This window comes from Vigna radiata, chromosome 5, assembly GCF_000741045.1.
Source record: "Vigna radiata var. radiata cultivar VC1973A chromosome 5, Vradiata_ver6, whole genome shotgun sequence".
NCBI classification, from domain to species: Eukaryota; Viridiplantae; Streptophyta; class Magnoliopsida; order Fabales; family Fabaceae; genus Vigna; species Vigna radiata.
The window spans coordinates 16,073,834-16,099,241 of NC_028355.1; the positions used below are offsets into that span (position 1 = coordinate 16,073,834).

A 25,408-nucleotide genomic window follows, 5' to 3' on the forward strand; every position below is an offset into this window, starting at 1 on the left:
GGTTTAAACCAGAGCTAAAACCTACCAAACTTTATAGCTACAGCCTCGTAGCCATTCTTAAAAAGGCCATCTAGCAACACAAACTCAAATCCTTCATTCTTTCTATTTTTTCTATTCATTTTCATCACTCTTCATATTCAAATCATCATTTTCTTTTCCTTCTCATTACATTTCAATATTAAAAACAAAATAGTAATTAACTTTGAATACCCTCTAAGAATAATAATGAAAAACATGTATAATATGTTAATATTTAATAGTTAATCTGTGGGATATTATATACTTCGATCTGTGGAAAGTTGACAAATGAGATTTGACGCACGCAGTTATACGACTGGTTTTGTTTGCTATGCATTGCACGAAGGAACACGCACAGGTACTTATAGTAGCATACGAAAACGTCATCAGCTTAGGGTTTAGATGCGAAACGGCGTTGAAAGTCGCACCCTAACCTAACCTCGCGACGTGCGTGTCGAAATTATTGACTCTTTGATGATACTTGCAGTCAAATCTCTCTCTCTTTCTCTCTTTTCTCTCTGTTATGTTCTTTTGGGAAGGTACCAACCTACCTCTGTGTGTGAGGCTGTGATTTCTCTGCCTAGGTTTCATAGCTTTAAGAAATCTACCCCTACTGGTTGATTTTGGTGGCTATATATGCATTTGTCAACAACGACTTTACCTAGTTCTTTATTTCTCAATCACACTACACTACTATACTTAACATATAATGAAAACCCATTCTGCTTCATTTTGAAGGACACTTACTGTATAAAGTGTTTTTTTATCCAATTTTTAGGGTTCATCGTAAATAAAGTTTGAATCTTGTAGATATAGTGTGAGAGGGGTGGGTGTGAATTATTGAATAATGTTGAAATGATATAGAAGAAGTAAGTGGGTAAATGTAAGTGAGTGAGATTGTAGGGCAAGGCCCATGCACAGAGAAAAGGGAGGGTATGGGGTTTGTATGTAGGGTCTGTGTGGGAGGGGGGGCTTTCTGCGTAGGTCTCCAAACTACTGACACACCAAGAAAGGACGGGTCATGTGGATGTCTGATGAGTGAGTGTTTTATTATACAATGTAGTAGTAATAGTAATTCTGACTTTTTTATGGCAATTAATGTTTTCACCTTTCTGTACTCTATTCTACGTTCTCCTACCTCCTGCTCAAAAAAACATTGCATGGAGTAGAATTAGTAGCAGTAGTACTGGTGTACTCCAAAAGTTGGGGGTGACATCTAGGTTTTACTGTTTATGAAAATTACCACACTGTAATCCGAGGTTAATGTCAGGGTAAATTTGGAGTTGTACACGTCCTCATACCTTTCTCACACCGAACTCCACGAATAATTCAAACACTGTACTGTGTCGTGTGCAGCAGCAAGCAAGGTATATGCATTGTTACGGTGAGTAGTAAAAAATAGAATTGGCTTTTGTGGGTGTGTCCCACTTTGATGCCCTTGATGGTGATGCATCAAACGGCCAACATTGCATGAGAGGTGGGAGTAGAAGTAGATTGGAGTAGGAAGGGTTGTATTGTGTGTGAGCACTGTACTGTATGGCACGTGTTGGTGTGTGTGGAGGTGTCACAACACTACACGACTAACAAGGTGGTGTGCATGGGAACTGCGTCATCTGTTCGGTTATCAACTTCCCCTCTCACCTATGACTGCCATCTCACATACATCATCAACAATATATCTTCAAAACAATTACTGCTTAATCACAGATTATTATAACTTTTCTTTATGCAAATGTTTTCTTTGATTATTATATTATGTATTGTGAATGGAATATTCTGAATATTTAACGCACCAACCAACTTTATTACCTCAAACTCAAATCCCGTCGATTCGTACAAAAAGATTTCGGAAATTATAAGTAGTAAAATTTGAAAACTTTGGAAGAAGAAAAAATAAAGTGAAGTCAGAGATCGAAGCAAGGAAATCTTAGATTACTACAATTTGTCCGATTTAAAAATACTAGTAAGCAACTACTTTAAAAATTAATGATGAAAAGTGCAAATAAGACGGAGAGTTGATTTTTGAGTTTTAAAAGTGTAATTTTGAATTGTTGTTTAGTAGCTTTGGCGATTGAGTGATATGTTAAAGAATAATAGAAATGATTAATGATTAGTTAGATAGTTAGGGAGGGGGGAAAGAAAGAGGTGGCAGTTATGGTGGTAAAAAGTGTGTAGTAAATGATGGGTTTAGCTTTGATTTGTTTAATTATTGGAAGTAGATGTAGATGTAGATGGTAATTGGCGTCAATGTTCTCCTTCCAAAAGCACCACCATATATAAATATGCAGACGAAGCAGGCCTTCCCTTTTTGTACAAATTACACATATACAGACACATAGAAAGAGAGAGAGAAAGAGAGACAGATCTCTCTCAAGGCGTTTAATTGCAGAGATCTTTTGGGTTTCTCGATATAAGGGAGAGAGAGAGAGAGAGAGAAGTGAAGATGGAAAGAGCCATCCCTGCCTCTCTCTGAAACTGAATATCTCCTTTTATCTGAATCCATCCCTTTAGTTTGTCTCTTAGCCTTATTTTCGTTTGATCCCATGCCCCTCAAGCAAAATTCGTTTGTCTTCTGTGCCACCTTCAGATTCATCAAAACAAACAAAACTTGTTTTTTCCCAATCTTTCTCTCCCTTTGAGAAAAGCGAAAGAAAGGGATCGATTCTCTCTAGATATATATTCCTCAGGTGTAACCCTCACTGTAAACATGGGTACTGGTTGGAGGAGAGCCTTCTGCACCCGCGACCCAGCTTCTACCATATCGGATAAACAGCCCGGCAGCCCAAGCCCAAGCCCCAGCCCAAGAAGCTGTGCCCGTTTGGGTTTTCTCTCCGGAGGGAGCAACCCTTCCACCCCACGCTTGCGCTGCACAACTACACCAGAATCTGCTTCTCAAACAGTTACTGTAAACGAAAGCCCCAGAGTTCAAAGCAGGAACACCTCCAGAACAACTAAGTCTCCGAAAACGCTTTCTGTCTCAAATCCATCTTCACCGCGTTCTCCTCTCAAGCTCTCCCTCTTCAAGAACAGTTTCAAATTCAGGGTATGTTACATTCTCTCTGTGTATGTGGTGATAGATAATAATAATAATAATAATAATAACAACAATAATAAAGTATTTGAATGTTGTTGTTGAACAGAGTAGCTGTGGAATTTGCTTGAACAGCGTGAAGACGGGACAGGGTACGGCTATATACACTGCGGAATGTGGTCACGCGTTTCATTTCCCGTGTATCGCAGCGCATGTGCGCAAACATGGTAGCCTGGTGTGCCCCGTCTGCAACGCCACGTGGAAGGACGTCCCACTACTCGCGGCGCACAAGAACCTCGCTGCGCAATCCGCCACGCAAAACGACGTCGCTCAAAGGACCACCGAAAACACCAATGCCAACGTCAAAAAGCCAACAGAAAACACATCCCCCGTTTTCAAGACCTACAACCAGGTGGAGCCCCCGCCCAAACATACCGATTCGCTTCGGTCCTACGACGACGACGAGCCACTCCTCTCTCCCACCTCAGGCGGAAGGATCATTCCTATTCCCGAAGCCGACGAGAATGTCGAAGAAGACGACGAAGAAGAAGACGCCGGGGAGTTCCAGGGCTTTTTCGTCAACACCAGGAACTCCTCCTCCTCAAAATCGTACTCCGATTCATTCCAAACAACTGACGGAGATTCCAGAACGGTTCAGGTGAAACTCATGCCGGAGTGCGCAGTTATCTCAGCTTCCCGAACGCACGAGACCTACGCGTTGGTGTTGAAAGTCAAGGCTCCGCCTCCACCATCTCCACCACGGAGCAGCACGGCGCCATCGCAACGTGCGCCGATAGATCTCGTCACCGTGCTCGACGTTGGTGGAAACATGACCGGAGCGAAGCTGCACATGCTGAAGCGCGCGATGCGTTTGGTTGTTTCATCGCTTGGCCCCGCCGACAGGCTCTCAATCGTCGCTTTCTCAGCCACTTCGAAACGGCTCTTGCCTCTACGCAGAATGACGGCCCAGGGTCAGCGCGTGGCTCGACGCATAGTTGACCGGCTCGTTGTAGGTCAAGGTTCGAGCGTAGGCGAGGCGTTGAGGAAGGCGACGAGAGTGTTAGAGGATCGCAGAGAGAGAAACCCGGTGGCTAGCGTGATGCTGTTATCGGACGGTCAAGAAGAGAGGGTTCAGAATCAGAGGGGTAACAGTAGTGGTCAGAGAAAGGCTTCGAGTCACGTGTCGTCGACGCGGTTCGCGCATATCGAGATTCCGGTTCACGCTTTCGGGTTCGGGGCGAAAAGCGGTTTCAGCCAGGAACCGGGGGAGGAGGCGTTCGCTAAGTGCGTGGGTGGGCTTCTGAGCGTGGTGGTGCAGGATTTGAGGATTCAAGTGGGCTTTGAGTCAGAGGCGGTGGAGATGAGCGCGATTTACTCGTGCAGTGGAAAGCCCAGTCTGCTGAGCTCAGGGGCGGTGCGGCTGGGCGACTTGTACGCGGAGGAAGAGAGGGAGCTGTTGGTGGAGTTGAGAGTTCCCGCGTCGTCAGGTCATGGGACCCACCACGTGATGGCTGTACGGTGCCTCTATAAGGACCCTGCTAGCCAGGAGATCGTATACGGTAGGGAGCAGGGTCTTCTGGTGCCGCCGCCTCAGAGCCTGCGTTGTTCCGGTACTAGGATCCAGAGGCTCAGGAATCTCTTCATAACTACCCGAGCCATTGCAGAGTCCAGGAGGCTTCTTGAGCATAACGCTGACTTCACCAGCGCGCATCATTTGCTTGCCTCAGCGCGTGCACTTCTCATGCACTCCAACGCCGCTTCGGCTGATGACTACATGCGCGCCTTGGAGGCCGAGCTGGCAGAGCTTCATTGGCGAAGACAGCACGAGCAGGTTCAGGTTCAGGTTCAGCAACAGCAGCAAAGTATGCAACAGCGGAGAAGAGGGAGTGAGAGAGAGGTGACTTTGGTTGACGAGAATGGCGAGCCGCTTACACCGACGTCAGCTTGGAGAGCCGCCGAGAAGCTGGCTAAGGTGGCGATGATGAAGAAGTCTTTGAACAGAGTTAGCGACTTGCACGGCTTCGAAAACGCTAGGTTTTAATTTTCTTTTTTAAATTATGTTTTGTTTTTATTGTTTTAAAATGTGGAGGCATATGGGAGAGAGAAGGTAAGAAAAAGGGATGGGGCATGCATCATGCATGGTAGTAGAATGGAATGGGGACAAGGTGGTAGCAGACGGCGCGGCCCTTTCTGCATTGGAAGATGACCAGAGAGGAAAGGGCATGGCCCACCTTTAAATGGGAGAAATTCATTGGATGCTTCCTCCGTCATGTCTTTCTGTCTTGTGCCTTTTACATACACTCTTGTTTTCCTATTTTAATCATTTGCTTTTCAACCACACAACACAACCCAAACCCAGAACAAATCTAAACTCCGCTTCTGCCATCTTCAGATTTGTAGTTTATGATATGAAAGAAAGGGTAGTAATAGTAGTATTAGACTCTAGAAAGTTGTAAATGCCATTCTACTAGTAATCTATAAAGTCTCTCTCTTTTTTATGCTTGCCTTTTCGAAACTCTATATTCTCATTTTAAGATTTTGATGGTTGTCGCTTTAAGGTAGTGGGTTTGTGCGGCTAATAATTAACAAGCGGACTAGCAACGAGGCTAAAATCATCTTTTGGATGAAAAACATGGCAGAAGACAGAACTTAATGATGAACAAATGATTACGATCCATGGCAACATCCTGCTTTTTCAGTTTCTTTCATCTTTCATACAAGTACCCTTACCTTGGCAATTCAGAAATGAAATTTGAAGGGGCCCAAAGTTAAATGCAATCATAAGCGTTACACCGAGCTACGTGACGTGACAAAATAAAATAAACTGTGTTCCAAGGTGGTAAAAGGAGGCACATGGTTTGGGTACTTATTGGTAGTGAAAATTTAAAAAATTGTTTAACAAGTAGCTGGGGAGTCCAAAATTAAAAATGATAGAGAGGACAAGAGTTTGAATGGACAATAAGTTTCCAGCTAGTTGGTGGGCTCAGAAGTAGAAATTGAGTAGGCATGGATGGATGAGTGATGATAAATGGAGAGAAGAGGTGAGAGGGCCATTTGAATTAGTTAGCATGAGAGGAGGATCTGAAACAGAGATGTCAGGTGTGGAGCCCTAATAGGAGAGTCTCTGCTGTCAAATCCATCACCATCTCCCCGTCTTGTTCTTGGCCCAGTGCTCTTATGCTTTATTCTTGGTAGTGTTAATGGGAGTATAGGAGTATAGGAGGATGAGGAAGAGGAGCACGACGACGTCCCAAAAACAACACCACCAACAACGCCAATTCTGTTTTAGCTTTGGTCTGCTCCAAAGGACCTGCTTTTTATGTCAGTTTCTGTTGCGCTATAAATAACCCATGGCTACTGCACTCTAGGCTAGGGATCTACACTTTATATCTTATCTATCAACTCATCTAATTTTAGTACCACTGCTTCAATTCAAAAATAATCTATAAACCATTTTCATTCAATCTGATTTGAAGGATAGTGAGGATTTGCAAAGATTTTGTGTGTTCACTTCTATTGAAAATTGCAGATTTATGAATATGGATTAGTTGGTCTGGTGCTATAACAATTTGTCTTATTAGTTAATAATAATAAGTAATAATATATTAATTTTAATTATAAAGATAAAATAAAAATATTATATTTTAATTTATTAAAAAAATTATATTTATCACATAAATCAAATCACTTTCAAATAACACAAACTTTACGTTCTCACTCTCCAAATATAAACACAAGCTAAGGACATAGATTGATGGTTTATCCAGATATAAATGCCTTTACTTTTTTTTGCTGACTACGTACATTGTGAGAAAATTTAAGTGTATATGTTATTAGAGGGTATATTGGATGCTTAATCAGTGAGTTATAAATGTGTAGAATAAAAAAGAGGTAGAGAAAAGGTAAAGAAATAAGTGTTTTGTTGGGTGAATTTGTAGGGGGGTGACCACCATTCTCTTTGTACAAAAGACGATGGAGATTGAACTTGCAGGACAATATGGCATCGATTTTGAATTATTGCTGTGCCAAATCTTAAGCCCACGTTTCACAATTCAAAGGGGACCCAAAATGAAAACAAGAGGACAGGGGAATACCATTTACATTTCACAATCCGTCACCATCTGCCAAATATTCAATGATTTCATTTCAATAATCATTAAAAGTAAATTGGATAAAATTTTACACCGTATCCCATAAGATTGCCATAAAACAAACTCTAATCTGGTTTAATACTAATAATAAAGTAACCATATTTTTTCCAGTTTACTAACAGATACTCTAATATTAGTTTTGTAAAAGAAATCATCTAAAAGCATTTAAGTACATTTAATTTATTAATTTTGTTGCATTTTTTCCATCTTAATTATAATTAATGTAAATGAGCATTACAAATGTTGAGAGTACTGCTATTCATTTTCCATTTTTCTCCAGTTCAAGGTGACTTGATTATTTGGTCACAAGAATACAAAGTAAAAATATTGACAATTGAGTTCATTTAATAGATCTTTTAGCTCTATCACGCCAATTACCAATGCAACGTTCCTTTCTCTAACACTTACATGTGGTGTCTATTAGTTGAGTCACGAGAATTTAAGACGATTTAAGATGTAGAAGAAGGGTGGTAGTGACACGTCAAGGTTTCTGTTCAAAGCATTCATTCTAGCAACACTGCAATTTCAGTAGTTTTGAGCAACTCTGCCTTATGTTGTGAGTTGTACTCTTGTCTTCTCAATCTGTTTCGACTAAAAGATCTTCTTTAAATGTATGTGTGTTGGGCTACCCTTGACCAGATTTTGCTGTCTGCTTTTAGATATTTATTTCATTTTTAAAAATACTTTTTGCTTTATTTTATTTACTCTTTTTATATTTTGAATTTATAAGTTATATTGTCTTTTTCACTCAGTAAAATCAAAGTTTTGACAAACCAAAAATACTTTCAATATTCAATAGGTAATTTATTAAAACACCGCTATGTTTTCGTGTAATTGATGTTATGTAATAAATTTATCAATTCTTATAAAATTATTTCAAACAATACACATTCTACAACATGAGAGCACACTACTTTTGTTCTTTTTCTACAGATTTCTAGGGAAATAAGGTAAAACTAACAAATAATCTCTTTTATTAACTTCTCTTAGCATTTCCTCTTATTTCACTTTCATATAAGATATATGTATGAATAAAATATTTGAAAATATATGATATTTGAGGATATGATAGTATTAAATATATACATATAAAGTAATAAAAAGAAATGTATCTTTCAAATAGGCAAATAAAAAGGAAAAGAATATTAGTAAAGAGGAAATATTACTAACATTTTTTAATACAGCTTTCATATTCATCAGGATTGGAGTTCTGCAGTGACCTACCTGATATGCTGAATTGCTGATGGACCGATCGAGTGATTCGTTTCTCTAGCTCTTTCACTGTCGTTTTTGTCTTAACAGATCTCCTCTCATTTTAACCAACTTTCCTAATTTCACTGCTTTGACTGGCCAATGCTAGGACGGGCAGTCTTCAAATTAGAGGTCCGAGTCCAGATTGCTATTCTAAACATGTTACAACACTTAGAAGAAACACTCCAAGAACAATGCTTGTAGATAAACTAGTGATCGGTTCCAAATATATTGTTTACAAAATCTAAAACACTAAAAAGTGTAAATAAACCCGGACCAAGACGCGGGAAGTGCAAAACCAACCCTCTCTATACTGTAGAAACTCGGCACTTACAATTATCATTCTCGATACAGGGGCACATTTTAGAAAACATTATTCGAGGTAAATACAAAGCTCAACAAAACACTTCATTTTGTACAATACAAAGCCAGATGGTTGCGGAAAAACAGGGTGAAGAAAGCACATGACCCAAGAAACACGGACGATTTGATGTTAGGCCATGCAGACGAAGGAGCACATGGACACTTTAGGTGTTTTAACTATGCAACTAAGTTCCTAACAGGTGAGGATGTTTCCTCTTATTCTAATGGAGAGAATAAATCATTATGATCAATGAAATTGGTGTTGGATTTCATTTCTGGTTTTGTTCTACCTTCGCTCGAATCTTCTGCTCCAAAACAGATATCTCAGTATCAAGGTTGAACATCCTATTCAAAGCATGCATGTTCTCGAGTGTCTCACTAAGAGTCCGACTGTCATTCCCATCGCACCTTAAATGTTGCATTGGACCATGAAGCAACTTATTCACTATACCCCGACTAAGATCATCCACAGCCCTCCGTGTTTTTTTTGGTATATCATCACCCATCTTACCTAAGCATTTCTCCAGCTCAGCAAGCCTGATTCTTTCTGCATAAGCCCTCAGTTTTTTTATAGTAGGAACAGTTTCCAGCGAGTCCCTCCAAGCTTCGAATTGCTTAGATTCTTCAGCAATGATTGTCTGTGCTTCCATTGCTTTTCTTAGGCGATCCTCTTTATTGGCAGCCACAACCTCTTTAAGGTCATCAACGTTGTAAACTCGCACATACTCAAGGTCTGAGACACATGAACCCACATTCCGGGGAACAGAAATGTCAACGAAAATGCGACGGCCTCCAACATCTTGACTTGCAGGAGGAAGATCTTTGACATTACTTTTCAAGAATAATGGGGTTTCTGATGCAGTACTGGTGAAAACTACATCAGCTTCACCGGCACAGGTGAGCATTTCTGAAAGGGGTTTGTAGATTATTTCAGTATCCTTCAGTTCTTCTCGTATTGCAGCAACTCTCTCCTCGGTTCTATTGACAACAACCATCTTTTTGCAACCTTTTGCCACCAAATGTTTGATCACGAGCTTCCCCATCTTCCCAGCTCCAATAACCAACATTCTGGTATTATCAAGTGAGGCTTCAGGTAGCTTCATAAAAGCCAACTCCACAGCAGCTGAGCTCACAGAAACTGCCCCGGAAGCAATGTTAGTCTCAGTTCTAACCCTTTTACCAACAGTAATCGCATGCTTGAATAGCCCACTGATGTTTCTCCCAAAGCCGTTAACTCCTTGTCCAACCTTGACAACTTGCTTTACTTGGGCAAGGATTTGACCTTCTCCCAAAACAAGAGAATCAAGACCTGCTGCTACTTCAAAAAGATGTTGCGTGGCATCATTGTTGTAAAGTAAAAATCGGTGCTGGTTTAGCTCTGAAACAGGGACAGAACTTGTCTGCAAAAAAGAACAGGCATGTAAATATTTAATAATGCGCTTTAAAAACCATCTGGGTAATAAACTTTACGGATACTGATTCAATGACTTTTTTCCGAGAAACGTCACTGTAACTTAATTTTCATGTGTAGACCAACTTCATTTTTCCAAAAGAAGAAATATAAAAGAAAAGTTATGTGAAAAAGTCACTGGATCCGTTCCCTAAACTATACACATACTTTTGACATCCATTCCATGACTTCTTTGACACCACGATGTTGGGACAGTGCAAGAACATATATCTCCATTCGGTTGCAGGTGCTGAGAACAGCTGCTTCTTCAATATGATTAAGACTACACAGCTCTGCAATAGCTCTAGGCCATTCCGCTTCTGGAATTGCAAGTTTTTCACGCATTTCCACGGGTGCCGTGTGCACACTTAGCCCAATGACAACAATGCTGCTCCTTTCCTTTGTATACCCTGTCAAGGTTAATTACAAAATATTTAAAAGCTACAACCAGAAAACATCAGATAATTAACCGGCACAAATCCAATGAAAGCCTTTGGTGTAAACATTCCCCTGGATCTTCACCTCAAGTCCCAATTCCCGAAAGCTACAAGTCTACATAGAATATAATTAAGGCGTACGACTCCAGTCATGAAGTACAAAAGCCCAATCACTTGGAACATTCCAATTCCATTTCATTTTTTTCCCTTTTCAACATTAACAAAAAGGACCCGTAATCAAATTGAATACTGATCGAACAGCGATGATATGGTTCCAGGTATTGTTGCAATTGTTTAATATTTCAAGCACCCACTATACTATTCCACATTCAGATCAAAAAGTAAAATCGCCCAACAAAGATAATTGCAGAGAAGAATATGTGAGGAAATTCTCCACAGACGTACGACTAATGCCCAGGCTTAAAATGATCTTAAATACAAGACGAAGTATAAATAACACGAGTGTTTTTATTCAACAAAGGAAAGATACAAAACGACAAACTCAAGCGTAATTCCGGGGAGAAAGATAGAAACCATGGGGAGAAACGGGAATACCGAATTAACGAGATTACGAAGGCAATAAAAGAAAATGTAAAGTTATATGGACTTACTATCAGCAGCAGAAGTCTTGAGCTGCTCAAGAGCGGAGAGAGAGATAGCATTGTTGGGAGCAACTGATGCATCAGAGGGCTTAGAGTCGCAGCGAACAACCCCTCTCCGGACGAAGGTTGTTCTGTCATGGCGAAGAAAAGCAGTGGGTAATGCCTTTGAAGGAAATTGCGAGGAAGAGGAAGATGAGGATTTGAGGTACAGCGCATCAAATTTGGGAGCTGAGAATGTGGATGGAAGTGCCATTGTGGCGCGAGAACCCTAACCCTAAAAAAGAACGGAAGGGGGAATTGAGGTGGAAGATGTTAGAGAGGAGGGGCAGTCGCAGAAGGGAAGATAAATTATAACAGTTATGCAAACTTTGACCCTCCTCTCTCTGATTTGGTCTAAGGCGTGTGGCTTTGTTACGAAAAACAGAGCCTTTGTAGGTTTCATTCATATATCAGATTTCTCTGACTTCTCACCATGCTTTATCCACACTCCTACCTTTGACATGTGTTAAATTAAATCACTGTAAGAATATCTCAAAAGTATTTTTATTTTTTTATGTCTTTTCTTTAATTACTGCAACACTTCAATTTATCAAACTCCTTAATATTATTCATTTTCAGATAAAAAAGAAAAATTCATAAGTTTGATTTAATTTTGATTTGAAGGCACCTAAAATGTTTGGTAAGAAGTAATTAACAATATATTGCTTGGAGTGATGATGTTGAATTGGCAGGAACAGCAAATGAGTTTCCATTTTTAGGATAGAAAATATTAAATAGGAAAATAGGCAGGCATGAATTATGAAACCCCAGCAAGTTGAGTCCAACTACTGCAGCAGGCTATGAAAGCCCAACATCTGTATATAAACAAACTTTAAGCATTTATGTCTGCTTTATACAGATCCCATCAGATATGCTTCTCTACAGATGTCTTTCACAGGTTCTCACTCATGCTCTGTGCTTCTCAGTTTATCATTATCAGATGTCTTTAGCTTGAAATTACCTTCATTCCATTTATGTGCATCTCTTTCAGTTTACTTCTTATGCTGTCTACAACCAATGTCCTCGCCACCTACGAACTCTGCATCACCTACAATTTCCTACGGCAACTCAAATATTATTATACCTGTTATCAACTAATTGCGTTTCAAGCCAAACTTAAAATTGATAAAAGTAAAATTGTGTTTCATTGGTTCGAATGAACAAAGTTCAATGTGATGCATGCAAATAAAGCTGTATTTAAAGAGAAAATCTTATTTTATTTTAATTAACTTACCTCAACTAAAAAATTAAAAAATTAAAAATATACATGTAAGCATATCATAAAATTCCAAACATTAATAACGTAATGTAATATCATTAACTTGGTTTGAATTTATTATATTAATATTGATAGTCGTCACTATTAAATTTAACCGATTTACTAAACCAATTCAAACATTGGTTTGGATAATCCGAACCAGACAACATTTATACTCCTAGTTAATTAAAATTACACTCTCTTAAGGGCTGCACTAATTAGAATATTAGATACCTGTTCAGGCCAAAGAAAACCACTTAGTAATTTGTCTGTTTTATATCCCATTCACCACAAAAGAGCATAGAGAAAGTTAAATTTTCATTTTCGTTGTAAATGTGAGAAAATTACGCCACGATGATTATAGGCATCCAGAAACAAAATTATTTACAGCAAGTAAACCAACTCTTCTAAAACCAACCAGTCACACGAGTATGGGGCTACAAGTTTCTAGTAAACACTAGTTGTAGAGTTGGTGAATGCAAAGGCAACACTGGCATTATGTAATAATTGTGAGCAAGGGATAACTTGAACCCACAAAACAAGTATTTTTAACAAGGAATTGCAGTTATAACAAAGATTTAGAAGATACAAGGGGAAGAGGGCTACAAGAGCAGGAACGAAGTCAAACGAGGCCGGTCTATATATTTAATCACGTAGACGAGGCCAATCTCACGCTGTATCAGATTTTTTGCGTACAAATCAGATCATTAAGACACCTCTCTAGACTTTTACATTGCAGGATAAAATATGGTTATAGAAAAAGTCTGCAATCTGAATTATGAAATAACAAACTTAAGCGTTTTGAATAGTTCTTGGTGAGCAATAGAGAGAAAAATCAAAGGCAGAAGCAAGATGAGAAATCCAGGTGAAAAAAATTTAGAAAGAATATTGGTCAGCAAAAAGCTTGGACCAAGTTGACCCAAGCTTCATTTTCTTTTTGATTGCCATCATGTCTAGTGTATAGACAAACGTTGTCCTTTCAGGAAAGTTTCAAATAAACCTTCATTTAGCCCATAAATTTATCATCAACACAAAGGAGAAAACTTTTTCAACCGAAAGTTTGACTGAAAATGAAGCTCAGATAAAAATCATTCATGTTGCATATGCAATATATATTAATTTGCCAGACTACGTCAATATCTGCAGTTACATAAGGAAAATCCTGTGGTCATACAGCTCATTTTATTTCCCTCGACCAATCAGGCAAGAAAAAAAAACCTGAGTTCTACTTTTACAGTTTCAGCAAGACTTGTGATTAACTAAGATTCAGTTGATGTGGTTGCGTCATCTTTGTGCTTAATCATACCAGAATCCACAAGAATGGGAACCTCAGCTGCAAGCCATGGTGCAAGACCTAAGCAAAGTGCATGAGCAATACCAAATCTAGGGCTGTAAGAAAAGCCAAAAACAAAAACACATCGTTATTTAAATTCAGAAAACATTAAGAGGATGCTAACTAAAATCTCCTGTAAAAATAAATGTCACTTCATCCCCAAAAGTAGTTTATTTATCTACAAAACGGAATTCACAGCTTTAAATCGTTGTTAAGTCAGTCAAAACGAAACAGCCGTAAGACGAAATAATCTCAAATCACTATTGGAACCCCAGTCTTGAAACAGAAACATTGAGCCCCGCATCAATATTCTGCTAAAGTAAAATCAAGTGTCATATTAAACTACGTTAATCTGCATTTGCAATAAACAACTCCAGAAAAAAAAATATCATTTGATCCCAAAAAGCAGGTTATTTATCTACATAAAAGATTTTACAACTGTAAATCATTGTTAGGCCAGTCATTACGAAACAGCCCTAAAACGAAAAAGTCTCAAATCACTATTGGAACACCAGTCTTGAAACAGAAACATTAAGCCCCACATCAGTATTCTGCTAGAGTAAAATCAAGTGTCATATTAAGCTATCTTAATATGCACTTGCATTAAACAACTCCAGATGTTCAGTGACATGAATGAAGCAGAACAGATACCTTCTAGTTATTTTATCCAGCTTTAGATATTGATTAATCAAAAATATCATTTGACCAAGGATCCTAATTGATTCTTGTTGGAATCTTAACAATCCTAACTATTGCAATCACAATAGTTCCTGGTCTTAAATTTGGGCTTGACTCTATTTCAACCCCAAAGTTAGCTAGTATAGTGAGAATTGACCCTCACTTAAATGCATTATTTAGGCCCTATCTTTACTCACCATGAAAATCAGGTCCTTTTCCATACACCTCCCTCCCACTTAACACTACTGTGTTTGGTGAATGGATAATATGATACAGAAAAATCAATCAGGTCTTTTTCAATACAAACCCTCCCACTAAACACTATTGTGTTTGGTGCATGGATGGATAATATGAAAGGTGGCACAATAACAAATCTATATCAGACTTTAACATGGAATTTGAGTGAGACCTTACGAAACCCCAAAAACTAACTCCTAAGATGAAAGTTTCACCTACTAATATACACAATTCCGGTATTTCACTCAATGTGAAACTTAGGTTTTCCCGATACTCAATTTTTGTTGATTCATTCAACACCAATTCCACGTTGAGAGCAGGTATTATTAACACTTTGTCAACTTCCAATTAAAGCACTTAAACTATATATGTGAAAAAATAGCACAACAGTCCCCGATAAACTAACATCTAGTTTAGCGAAAATCCTTTATTTTCATTGGCAACTCTGTAGTTCGGTCCCCGCAAACATATCACAACCTCAATCACAAACAGGTTGAAGTTAATCTTATATGGTTAGTTGAGAAGAAAACGTACCAATTTTTGGCCCAAAGAGGTTTGAAGTGCACAGTCAAGCAGATCTTTCCACCCCTGTACATCTATAAAATAAAAAAGGAGGGAGCAATTAAAACTTTGCTGTCAGAGGTAGAAAACTAAGGAGGAGGAAAGGGAAAGGGGAAAAGGGAAAAGAAGGAACCTTTTGGGTCTTTCCGTCCAATTGAGGGAGTTCGAGTTCGGGGGCGGTGGAAGGGTAGGTGACAGGGATATCGAATTGGAGGTCGAATTCGTACTTGAGGAGGTTGTAGACGTACCAGCATTTACCGGTCCAACGAGTGCCTTCGGGATTGGCGGCGGAGATGCGAAACCAATCGTTGTCGTTGGACTTGTTCATCTGCGTGTAGGCTATGAGAGCCTTGTACTCTTCCTTCAACCTCTGCGTCCATGCCGCGCCGTCTCGAGGACCCGCCTTCGTCGCAAGCAAAGGGATCTGTGTCAGAGTCGACTTCGTGTTCGGGTCCCAACCTTCCATCTCTCTCTGCTTCAAACGCACGCTGAAATGCCTTCAAACGACATGCTGCTCCTTCGCCCTTTTATACTAGTCAGTGAAAGATTATTAGGAGCTGTTATTTTTTATTCAGATTACAATATTTATTTTAAATAAAAATAATTTTTATGAGTCGTATTTTTGACATTGTTTCAAACATCTTTTCATTGATATATGTCTTCAATGTATAATGTCTTATACATTGAATTGAGTTTATATTTTTTAAAATAATATTCAATAATTAAAACTGGAATGCATCATCGTATAAATTGTTTATTACAATATTAAAATACACTTTATTTATTTATTGTTTATTATAGTTATGATATAATTTACGTTATTTTGAAAAGTTTAAAATAACATCTAAATTTCAGTACGTTATATAATATAAAGTTAGAATCAACCAAAAAATAAAAAATACAATAATTATCAATAATTGAGTGTGGTTGTTTTTTTGAGGAGTATGGGTTGATAGATTTGAAATAATTTAAAATTGGAGTTTATATTGTTTATTTGAAAGAAATTTGAAGCAAGAGTAGATAGATTTAGGAATAAAATTTATGAAAGTTTGTTAATACATAATTTTTATTAAAAAAGAAAAACCTAATATTAAAAGGTTATGTTAAATATTTTTTATATTAATATTTTTTTAGTGTTGTTTATTTTTTATCCGTTTCAATATAAAAATACAATAATGGCAATCATGCTAATTTAATGTACAAATGATTTTATATAAAGTTACTTGATAAATTATTTTAATAGTTGTTATACTTAGAGTTTTTAATATTTTGTTTGTCGAGAACTAAAAAATTATCATATTCTCAATTATAACTCACGCAGTAATAGATCAGTTATTTACTCACCAAGATAAAAAAAAAAATTTATTGCTCCTAAAGTCTTATGGATAAATTTCACTTTCTATTATCGTTTCAAGAGACTTACGGACAAAGTTCACTAATTTTGTAGACAGAGTCTACTCCCCCCCCCCCTTTCCTAGGACGGAGTCTTTAGGTTTTATTTCTCATTCTCTCTCATAGAGTCTTATAGATGAAGTCCCTTCTCTTTGTTTTGAGTCACACCACGTTTCCAATTCAATAACCTCCACATTTCATCTTCTACAAGTTTCAATATAAAAATACAATAATGATAATCACACTAATTTAATGTACAAATGATCTTATATAAAGTCACTTAATAAATTATTTTCATAGTTGTTACACCTTCTCAGAGTTTTTAACATTTTGTTTGTCGAGAGCTAAACAAATATCAGATTCTCAACTCTAACTCACGCAATAACAAACCAATTATTCGCTCACCACAAGAGATAAAAAAATTTATTACTCCCAAAGTATTATGGATAAAGTTCACTTTCTATTACCATCTCAAGTTCATTAGTTCTATCACTAAGTAAAGTTTACCATTCACTCTCTCATTCTTCTTTCTTCTTTTCCTCTTCTAAAATTATTCTGGATTTATTCTTATACTCTGTTTAGAGATTTTTGCTAGTTCTGAGATCCTCAGAAATATTCTGAAAAGTTCCTGTTATACCCTATGGGACTTGCACAATACACCGCGGATAAGTCCTTAAGGACAGTGACTCTACATGCCTCAAGAAATTTTGTTCGTGATTCTGTCAACCTTTCTACAACAATCTCAAGGACTTAAGGCTGACATCAACAACTCAATCCTAGAGGATCAAAACTTTGTTTCCAGAACTCAAATGATACCGCAAATGAGGATGAAGAAGAGGGAGATGAGGAAACAACTCGTTGGATTAGGATGAGGTACCCTAATTTTCATGTGTCATGCCTTTTTAATGTTTGAGAAAGGTAGAGAAGATTTTCTCTCTAGAGAAAGAAAAAAGAAAGAAGAAGATCCTTACTTGAGTAATTTTTCGTATACTTTACCTACAAATAAGAGAAGCATAATGATAACTCTCAATATTTTCATATTTTTCTGTGTTTAGAAGTACTTGTTAGTGTATTTTAGTTTTTAATTGTTTAGAATTAGGCTAGTTTTAAGGTTTTCTTTAAATTCTTTAGTTTTGTATAATTTTGGTTAAAAATAGGTTTTTAGGAGTATTTTTTTTTAGTTTTTGTAAATAATTAGAAAATTAGTATTTTTCTTAAATTCTTTCAATAAAAATGTTTTTTTTAATTAGGTTTTAATTACATAATTTTTCTTCTTAATTGCATTTTTTTACCATTTAATTCATTTCTTTTTATTTGGATCAGATTAGGCACTGGACGTTGTTTCATTTGGCTAACAGATTTGATTTTTGCCACTTGAACTGGGTCATTGATGGGCTGCTGTTTTTGGATTTGGGTCGCTGCTGTAATTGAATGCACATGATCGTTAGTTTCTGCAAATGTTGATTGGGTCGCTGGACTGAAGCCCTTTTAGCCAGATCAATAAAGCTACGCTTTTGGAAGAATCTGTTGATGCTGAATGGGCTGAAGTAAATTGGGCCAGTGCTGTTGGAATTTATTTGAAGCCCTTGGTGCGGATTAAGTGAAACGCAATGTTTTGCTTAGCAAGGCTGAATGGGTCTCTTGTTTTACCATTCATTCGTGCAGAGGTTCGATCAAAAGGGGATTTTCTCCCAAAATTCATACAACCCTCGAGCTAGGGTTCCTCAAGTGTGGAGAGAAGGAGAAGTGTTGTGATGGTGTTGTTCGACGCGAGCTCCATGGGCTACTTTGAAAGAAGACCAGAGGTGTTACGACCCAAGAGGAAGTCGGCCTAGAAGCTAATCGGTCCGGAATCATGATCGGAGGCTTGCGGAGCTGGATTGATTGAAGCAACAGTTAGAAAGTTAGTTGAAGGAGTTAAACCGAGAAGCTTTTAAAGCTGTAACTGATTCTTCCCTCCTTTCCCCCTTTCTTTCTTTCCTTTTCTGCCTTTGAATTTTCCCTATAAAAGGGAGGTTTTGTAACATTGTAAAACACAGGCGGTGGATGACAGGCATCATTATTAGGTCTAGAGTAGTGGGTGACAGATGCTACTTAGCTTTAGATTTTCCAAATTCTCTCGCTTTGGTTTTAGAATTTTCAGCTTTCGTGGGGTAGAAACTTTGATTCTTGCACTGGGTTCTTGGATTTTCCATTGGGTGATAGACAGTGGGACTCTGAGAAACTCTGGTATTGTGTACTTTAGATTTCAGATTTCAATACAAATTTTATGCTTCTGTTCTTTCAATTTTGATTCTTGCAAATGATTTTACTTTCTCTGTTTTAACATTGATTGATTTTTCATTTCAGTATTAGATTCTGAGTTGCTTTAGATTCGTTTATTGTTCCTTTGTGATTTCAGCATTTTGATTTGGGTATTGCGTGATTAGGAATGGTATTTTAGGAAGTTTGTTGCATTGTTGTTTGATTAGTTTGATTTAGGCATTTCATTATTGCTTTTGGGTGTTATTAGATTTTCAAATTTCCATTCATAGTTACTGTTTTAATTTCTTCTTAGCATTCATTCCCATGATAGTCCTTATTGTTCATTCACTTGGCTAATTACTAAATTAGGGTTTCTTTCATATTAATTGACCATATGTTTCATGCATTTATGTTCCGTCTGCATCAGATTTCAATTTTGATTTCGTTTCCTTATTTTAGTGATTCATAGGTTTTGTTATTGCATCGCAATAGTGTTCATCAGTTTGGGTTTTTCATAAATGGATAGTGTTTCATTGTAGTATAAATATCATTCAAATTTGTTTTAGTTAAGTCAGTCCTTCATATTATTTATTTTATTTTTAAATTTCATTTTTCCCCACCTAGTTTTTAGTAAATACATAAATAGGTTTTAATTCTACAATTCTAGCTTAATAAGTACTAAGTCCACGTATTAGAGCCTAGGTTACCCCTATACTACATTAGTGGGGAATTTAGGTTTGTTGAGATTTTAGGCGACAAAAATCAGTTCAACACACAACCAGGTATTTTCTCGTTTACCAATTTTAAATATTTTAAAATTGTGGGGGTGTAGGAAATTTTATTTAATTACTTGAAGAAACAAATTTGGCTTTTCACCTAATGATATTGATAATGTTCTAAATTTGAAAGTAGAGAATATGTAATTTTGTATGTGAATGACATGTTAATTTCTGGTACATGCAATGAGATTGTTGCTAAAACTAAATTGTTTCTGGGATCAAAATTTGAAATGAAAGATTGGTGAAGTCAGTGTGATTTTAGTTATTAGAATCATAAGGAAGGGAAATAGTATATTACTATCTTAAGAACAATACATTGAAAAACTTTTTAAGAAGTTTGGGTTTTATGACTTAAAACCAGTGAGTACTCCAGATGTTAATTCTAAATTAATGAAAAATAAAGGAGAATCATTATTTCAGCCTCAGTATGCCCAGATAATTGGGAGCTTACTGCATTTGAAGAGTTTTTCTAGACCCGATATTGCTTATGCAGTAGGTAGACTGAGTAGGTACACTCAATGTCCAAATCAAGAACATTGGGATGCACTTGTTAGGCTTATAAGGTACTCAAGAGGTTCAATGGATCATGCTATTAAATATAGTGAATTTCCCGTTATACTAAAAGGGTACAGTGATGCTAAATGAATCTCTGATTCAGATGAGACAAAATTCACTAGTGGTTATGTATTCACACTTGGGGGTGGTGCGATTACATGGATATCAGCCAAACAAACAATTATTGCAAGATCAATAATGGAATCTGAGTTTGTCGCTCTTGTGATGACTGATAGTGAGGCTGGGTGGTTGAAAAACTTCTTTGATGATAAATGATTTATTATTTTGGAATGATATTTATTGTTTGTTATCTATTGTTTGAGTATAGCCCATTGAGCATATTGTATTTTGATTGAGACTTTAGATAACAATGAATGATGAATGAATAGTGTCAGATAAAGAATGAGAATGAAATTGTTGCTAGAAATAAACTATTTCTAGGATCGAACTTTGAAATGAAAAATACATGTGAAAATGTTAGAATCATAAGGAAGGGAGAGTATATTACTATCCCAAAGAACAATATATTGAAAAACTTCTTAAGAAGTTTGAGTATTATGTTTTCAAACCTGTGAGTACCCTTTATGATGCTAACTCTAAATCAGTGAAAAATAAAGGAGAATCATTATCTCAGCCTCAGTATGCCCAGATAATTGGGAGCTTACTGCACTTGATGAGCTTTTCTAAACCTGATATTGCTTATATAATAAGTAGACTGAGTAGATACACTCAATGTCCTAATCAGGAACATTGGGATGCACTTGCTAGGCTTATGAGATACTTAAGAGGTTCAATGGATTATGCCATTGAATATAGTGGATTTCCCGCTGTACTAGAAGGGCACAATGATGTTAACTAGATCTTTGATTCAGATGAGACAAAATCCACTAGTGGTTATGTATTCACACTTGGGGGTGGTGCGATTACATGGAGATTAGTCAGGCAAACAATTATTGCAAGATTAACAATGGAATCTGAGTTTGTTGCTCTCGAGATGGCTGGTAATGAGGCTGAGTGGTTGGAAAACTTCTTAGCGAACATTCAACTAGGAATGAAACCAATACCTCATCAGTATCAATACATTGTGATTGCCAATCGGCAATAGCTATAGCTAAAAACAAGAATTTGGTGAAGCAGCTGCTAAAGAGTGGAACTGTTTCCACTAATTATGTGAATTCAGAACGGAATCTAGCGGATCCTTTGACAAAAACCCTGGGAAGACAAATGATTTTAGAAACATCAAGGGGAATGAGACTTAAGCCACTTCCAAACAAACAAGTGATGGTAACCCAACCTTTGTGATTGAAGATCTCATGAATAAGGTTCATATGGGTAAAAACAAGTCACTTGTTAGTTCTGATAGCACTAAATTGATTTTAATCAATTATGTCCCTTCCTATGGTGTATGTGAAAGTGTTAGAGACTGCATTATTGAGAGGCTAAACTTTGTCATTAAAATTTTATGTGGTGAAAGAATTTTAGCTTAAACAAAGTTTTTAATGATTTTCACATCCCTTATGGGTGGTGTATGATTTGCAGCATACACTTGATGAAATCACCTATATTATGGTGTATGATTTGCAGCATACACTTGATGAAATCACCTATATGAGTGTCGAGTGGGGCCGCTTGCATGAGATCTTGGCATGATCTCTAGAGCACTCATGAATATCGGGCACGCGCATGGACTATTTAGCGCAACACAGCGATAACACCAAGAATTGTGGGGGTGTATTGTGATTGATAAACCTTTAACACACGTCAAGTGTCTTTGGTTCATATAACTTGCCATACCAACTATACTGTGTGTTAAGTATCTCAATCTAAGACTGGTTCATATAGCTTGCTGTACTAGTTCTGATGCATTACATCCCATGAGACCCAGAATAAAAGTTTCTTTTCTCTCAACTTTTTTTTGCAATAAGTGGGGATTGTTGTAATAATGTTAGATTATTGCAAAAGAAACGTTGCTCAACGGTAATATTCCAATATTCAAATTTTTCAATGACAATTAATTTTGCAACATTAAAATCAATTATTGGTTTTAATTTATTTTATTCTTTCCTAGCTCTATAAATAGAGAGCTCTTCCTCCATTCCAATACACCGAAGTTCAATCTTTCTCATTCTCCTTTTCTTTGAGTTTCATTCTTCAGCTCTCTTCCTCCTCTAAAAATTATCGTGGGTATAAACTCTATCAGAGTTTCTTGCTTCTTGCTAGTTCTGTATCCTTAAATATTTTCGAGAAGTTCCTGTTGTATCATGGGGGACTTGCGCAATACATCGCGGATAAGTCCTTAAGACCAGTGATTTACACGCCTAAGGAAATTGTGATTCGAGATTTTGGTCAGTATTTTACTACAGTTTTAAAGAAGATCAACTCTCCTCCAAGTATAATTGATTTTTTTCACTCTTAAACTAAGTTTTAAACTGTGTTTGGTAAGATTAGTTAGATGAAAGTTCATGGATTAAAATTAGTTGATCACTCACATTATTCATCGGTACAAAATTTTCTCTTATATCTTTTTAACTTTTCACCATATTTTTCATAAGGTTAAATATGTTTTTGGTCCTTAAACTATTGAGTGATTTTTGTTTTCGTCATTCTTCCAAATTTTGATTCATTTTCATTTTTTTCTTTTTAGAAAATTTGGGATTTAGTTCTTCATAACTAACATCTTAGTTTTTTTATTACGTGGCTAATGGTTTGTCACATCTTTAAAACATGCCTCCAGTTAACTAGACAAAATAATAAAAGGGAAAATGGAATCTATCAGGGAAAGGGAAAGATGGTTGCGGTGGCACGTGACAACAATTTCGAAGGGCAAAAAGAAAATCTGAAAAATCAGGAATTTGATTCTTTCAATTTGGATAACAATAGAATGAATTCATAAGGAAAAAGGATAAACTAACCGAGAAAGATTGTGAAGACAGTTCACCATATTTATCTGAGGCACACTGCAACACTCCACTGGCTTTTGTTTAGATTTGATATTGATATTCTTATTTTTTTCTTCTCACTTTATTTTTTTGTTCTAAGGGAAAATAGTCAAATAAAAAATCAACAAGAAAAGCCAAAATGAATACAAAAAGTTAAAAATAATTTTTGATTTTTTTTTTTTAAATTCCACCATCTTCGTTTCACATCCCTTTACCTATTCCTTCATTTTTTTTTCTCACAAACCTTAATCCTCTTTCTTCCATTCACCATAGTGAATCTCAACTTTAAGAATACGTAACATCCACAACTCCTCACACTCAGATCAATGCGCACAAAGGGACCATTCTTTACCCATTTAAACATAGTATGAAAGAAGAAAAAAGGAAGGGCATTAACAAAACAAAGGGTTTTCTCTTCGCATGGTTAGTGTCGGTGACGTTTGTCCATGGAGTGGACAACAATCTCACACAAGAGAGAGAAGAAGAAAAAGGTTGCACGAGTGATAATCGTGGTTGCTAGCATATTGATGACAATGGTTGGAGGGGTGAGCCAGTGTCATGGAGGAATGGGGAAAGAGAAACCCCTTAGAAGAAGATAAATCTGATTGAGTCACTTTAATTAGTTAGCTATACACATGTTTTAAAGACGTGGCAATCCGTTAACCACTTAAGAGAAAAACTAACAATATTAGTTTTAGAGGACTAATCAAAGTTTGGAAGATGGATAAAAACTAAAATCATCCAATAGTTTAGGAACAAAAAAATATATATTTAACCCTTTTCATAAATCAAATAACATTAATTTTTCTCGTTTTTTTTGTATTTTTTACTATTTTAAATTCATGTTCAAATTCAAAGAGAATTTTGTTTATAGATATCCATGTTCATATTTCTAGAGGTAAGAGATGATAACATGTCAAGAGTGATATGTCAGTGACGATTGTCATGAACATTTTGTTTTGTCGTTAACTTTTTAAATAAAAAACAAAATTGAACATAAATTACGATATAAAAAACTATATTAAACTTTAAAAAAAAAATAGTCTCACATCAAATAAATTAAAAAAAAACAGAAACAAAAAGTGTTATTAAGCCCATTAAAAAATACATAATTTTATTTCTAAAAACTAGTAAACACCCGAGTGCCTATAATATATTTGTTATGATAATAAAGAAATTGAAAGTTAATTACTATACTAAAAATAATTTTAAGATATTATTAATACTGATAACAACTATAGATTAAATTTTGTATTAGGTTTTTATAATAAAATATATATAAAAAAATAGTACTAAAATACTTAATTTTGTTTCAAAATTATAATTACACTTATACACTAAAAACACGATCAGTCCAATGTTACTAAAGGAAGAAATATTACATTTATACGAGAAATAAAACAAAATGTATTGCTACTAACATATATTTGTTAACACGGACAAATTATCAACATAATATTAATACTTTTACGAAAAGTTTGTTGTCTTAAAAAAAATCAGATTTGAAGTCTTGCTTTTTATGCTTCTTTAATTACTCGAGTTTTTAAAATAATAAATGTTATTTCTTATAAATATTGTATTATTTTTATTTTATTTATTTGTTTAATAACTTCTGAAATGAAAGAGACGAAAGATTGAATGATCATTTTCCAGTTTCGTTAGTATTTAATGAATGAATAAGAACAAAAATTGTAATTAATTTTTTATATTAAAAAAGACACTCAAGTAAAATAATAATATCAAATAAATATAAAAAACCAATATAAAAATTTTGTATGTCAAATATAATTTCTCCTGAATGTAACTAACCTATTTGTATTAATCATGTTGTGGCAAGTCTCTGTTCATGTATGAAACTTGTTGAGATTATGTTTTTTTATTTTTAAATTGGTCGATGAAGAAAAAAAAAAGAAAGAGATATTGATATGTGTTTGATTTTATACCAAACATGTGAAAATTAGGTTAGAGTTATTTATTTGTTTATTATATATTATTTAGTTGTTTATCTTTGGTGGATTTTTGATTTAATTTAATATATTATATTATTTACATAAAAAAAAAGCCAAATTTGAGTTGATAATAATAATAAT

The 25,408-nt window shown here is 36.1% G+C and overlaps 3 protein-coding genes across 4 annotated transcripts; 1 reads left to right on the plus strand and 2 right to left on the minus strand.

The window, feature by feature from the left end:
- The first annotated feature begins 2,243 nt into the window (after window positions 1-2,243).
- LOC106762414 lies at window positions 2,244-5,550 on the plus strand. Its single transcript, XM_014646314.2, has 2 exons — window positions 2,244-3,061; window positions 3,159-5,550. Exons 1-2 carry the CDS (start codon window positions 2,726-2,728, stop codon window positions 5,088-5,090), a joined length of 2,268 nt encoding a protein of 755 aa, XP_014501800.1. The 5' UTR covers window positions 2,244-2,725; the 3' UTR covers window positions 5,091-5,550.
- A 3,080-nt stretch (window positions 5,551-8,630) lies between these two features.
- LOC106762568 (glutamyl-tRNA reductase 1, chloroplastic) lies at window positions 8,631-12,528 on the minus strand. 2 transcript variants are annotated; one of them, XM_022780754.1, is made up of 3 exons: window positions 12,304-12,528; window positions 10,433-10,674; window positions 8,631-10,214 (listed from the first exon to the last, which is right to left on the minus strand). In XM_022780754.1, exons 2-3 carry the CDS (start codon window positions 10,607-10,609, stop codon window positions 9,084-9,086), a joined length of 1,308 nt encoding a protein of 435 aa, XP_022636475.1. In that variant the 5' UTR covers window positions 10,610-10,674; window positions 12,304-12,528; the 3' UTR covers window positions 8,631-9,083. The 2 variants fall into 2 exon arrangements, with proteins under 2 accessions (XP_022636475.1, XP_014502041.1); XM_014646555.2 differs by lacking the exon at window positions 12,304-12,528 and adding an exon at window positions 11,313-11,776.
- Window positions 12,529-13,671: 1,143 nt separating this feature from the next.
- Window positions 13,672-15,926, minus strand: LOC106760895 (ubiquitin-fold modifier-conjugating enzyme 1). Its single transcript, XM_014644334.2, has 3 exons — window positions 15,543-15,926; window positions 15,383-15,444; window positions 13,672-13,989 (listed from the first exon to the last, which is right to left on the minus strand). Exons 1-3 carry the CDS (start codon window positions 15,873-15,875, stop codon window positions 13,860-13,862), a joined length of 525 nt encoding a protein of 174 aa, XP_014499820.1. The 5' UTR covers window positions 15,876-15,926; the 3' UTR covers window positions 13,672-13,859.
- Between the last annotated feature and the right edge of the window lie 9,482 nt (window positions 15,927-25,408).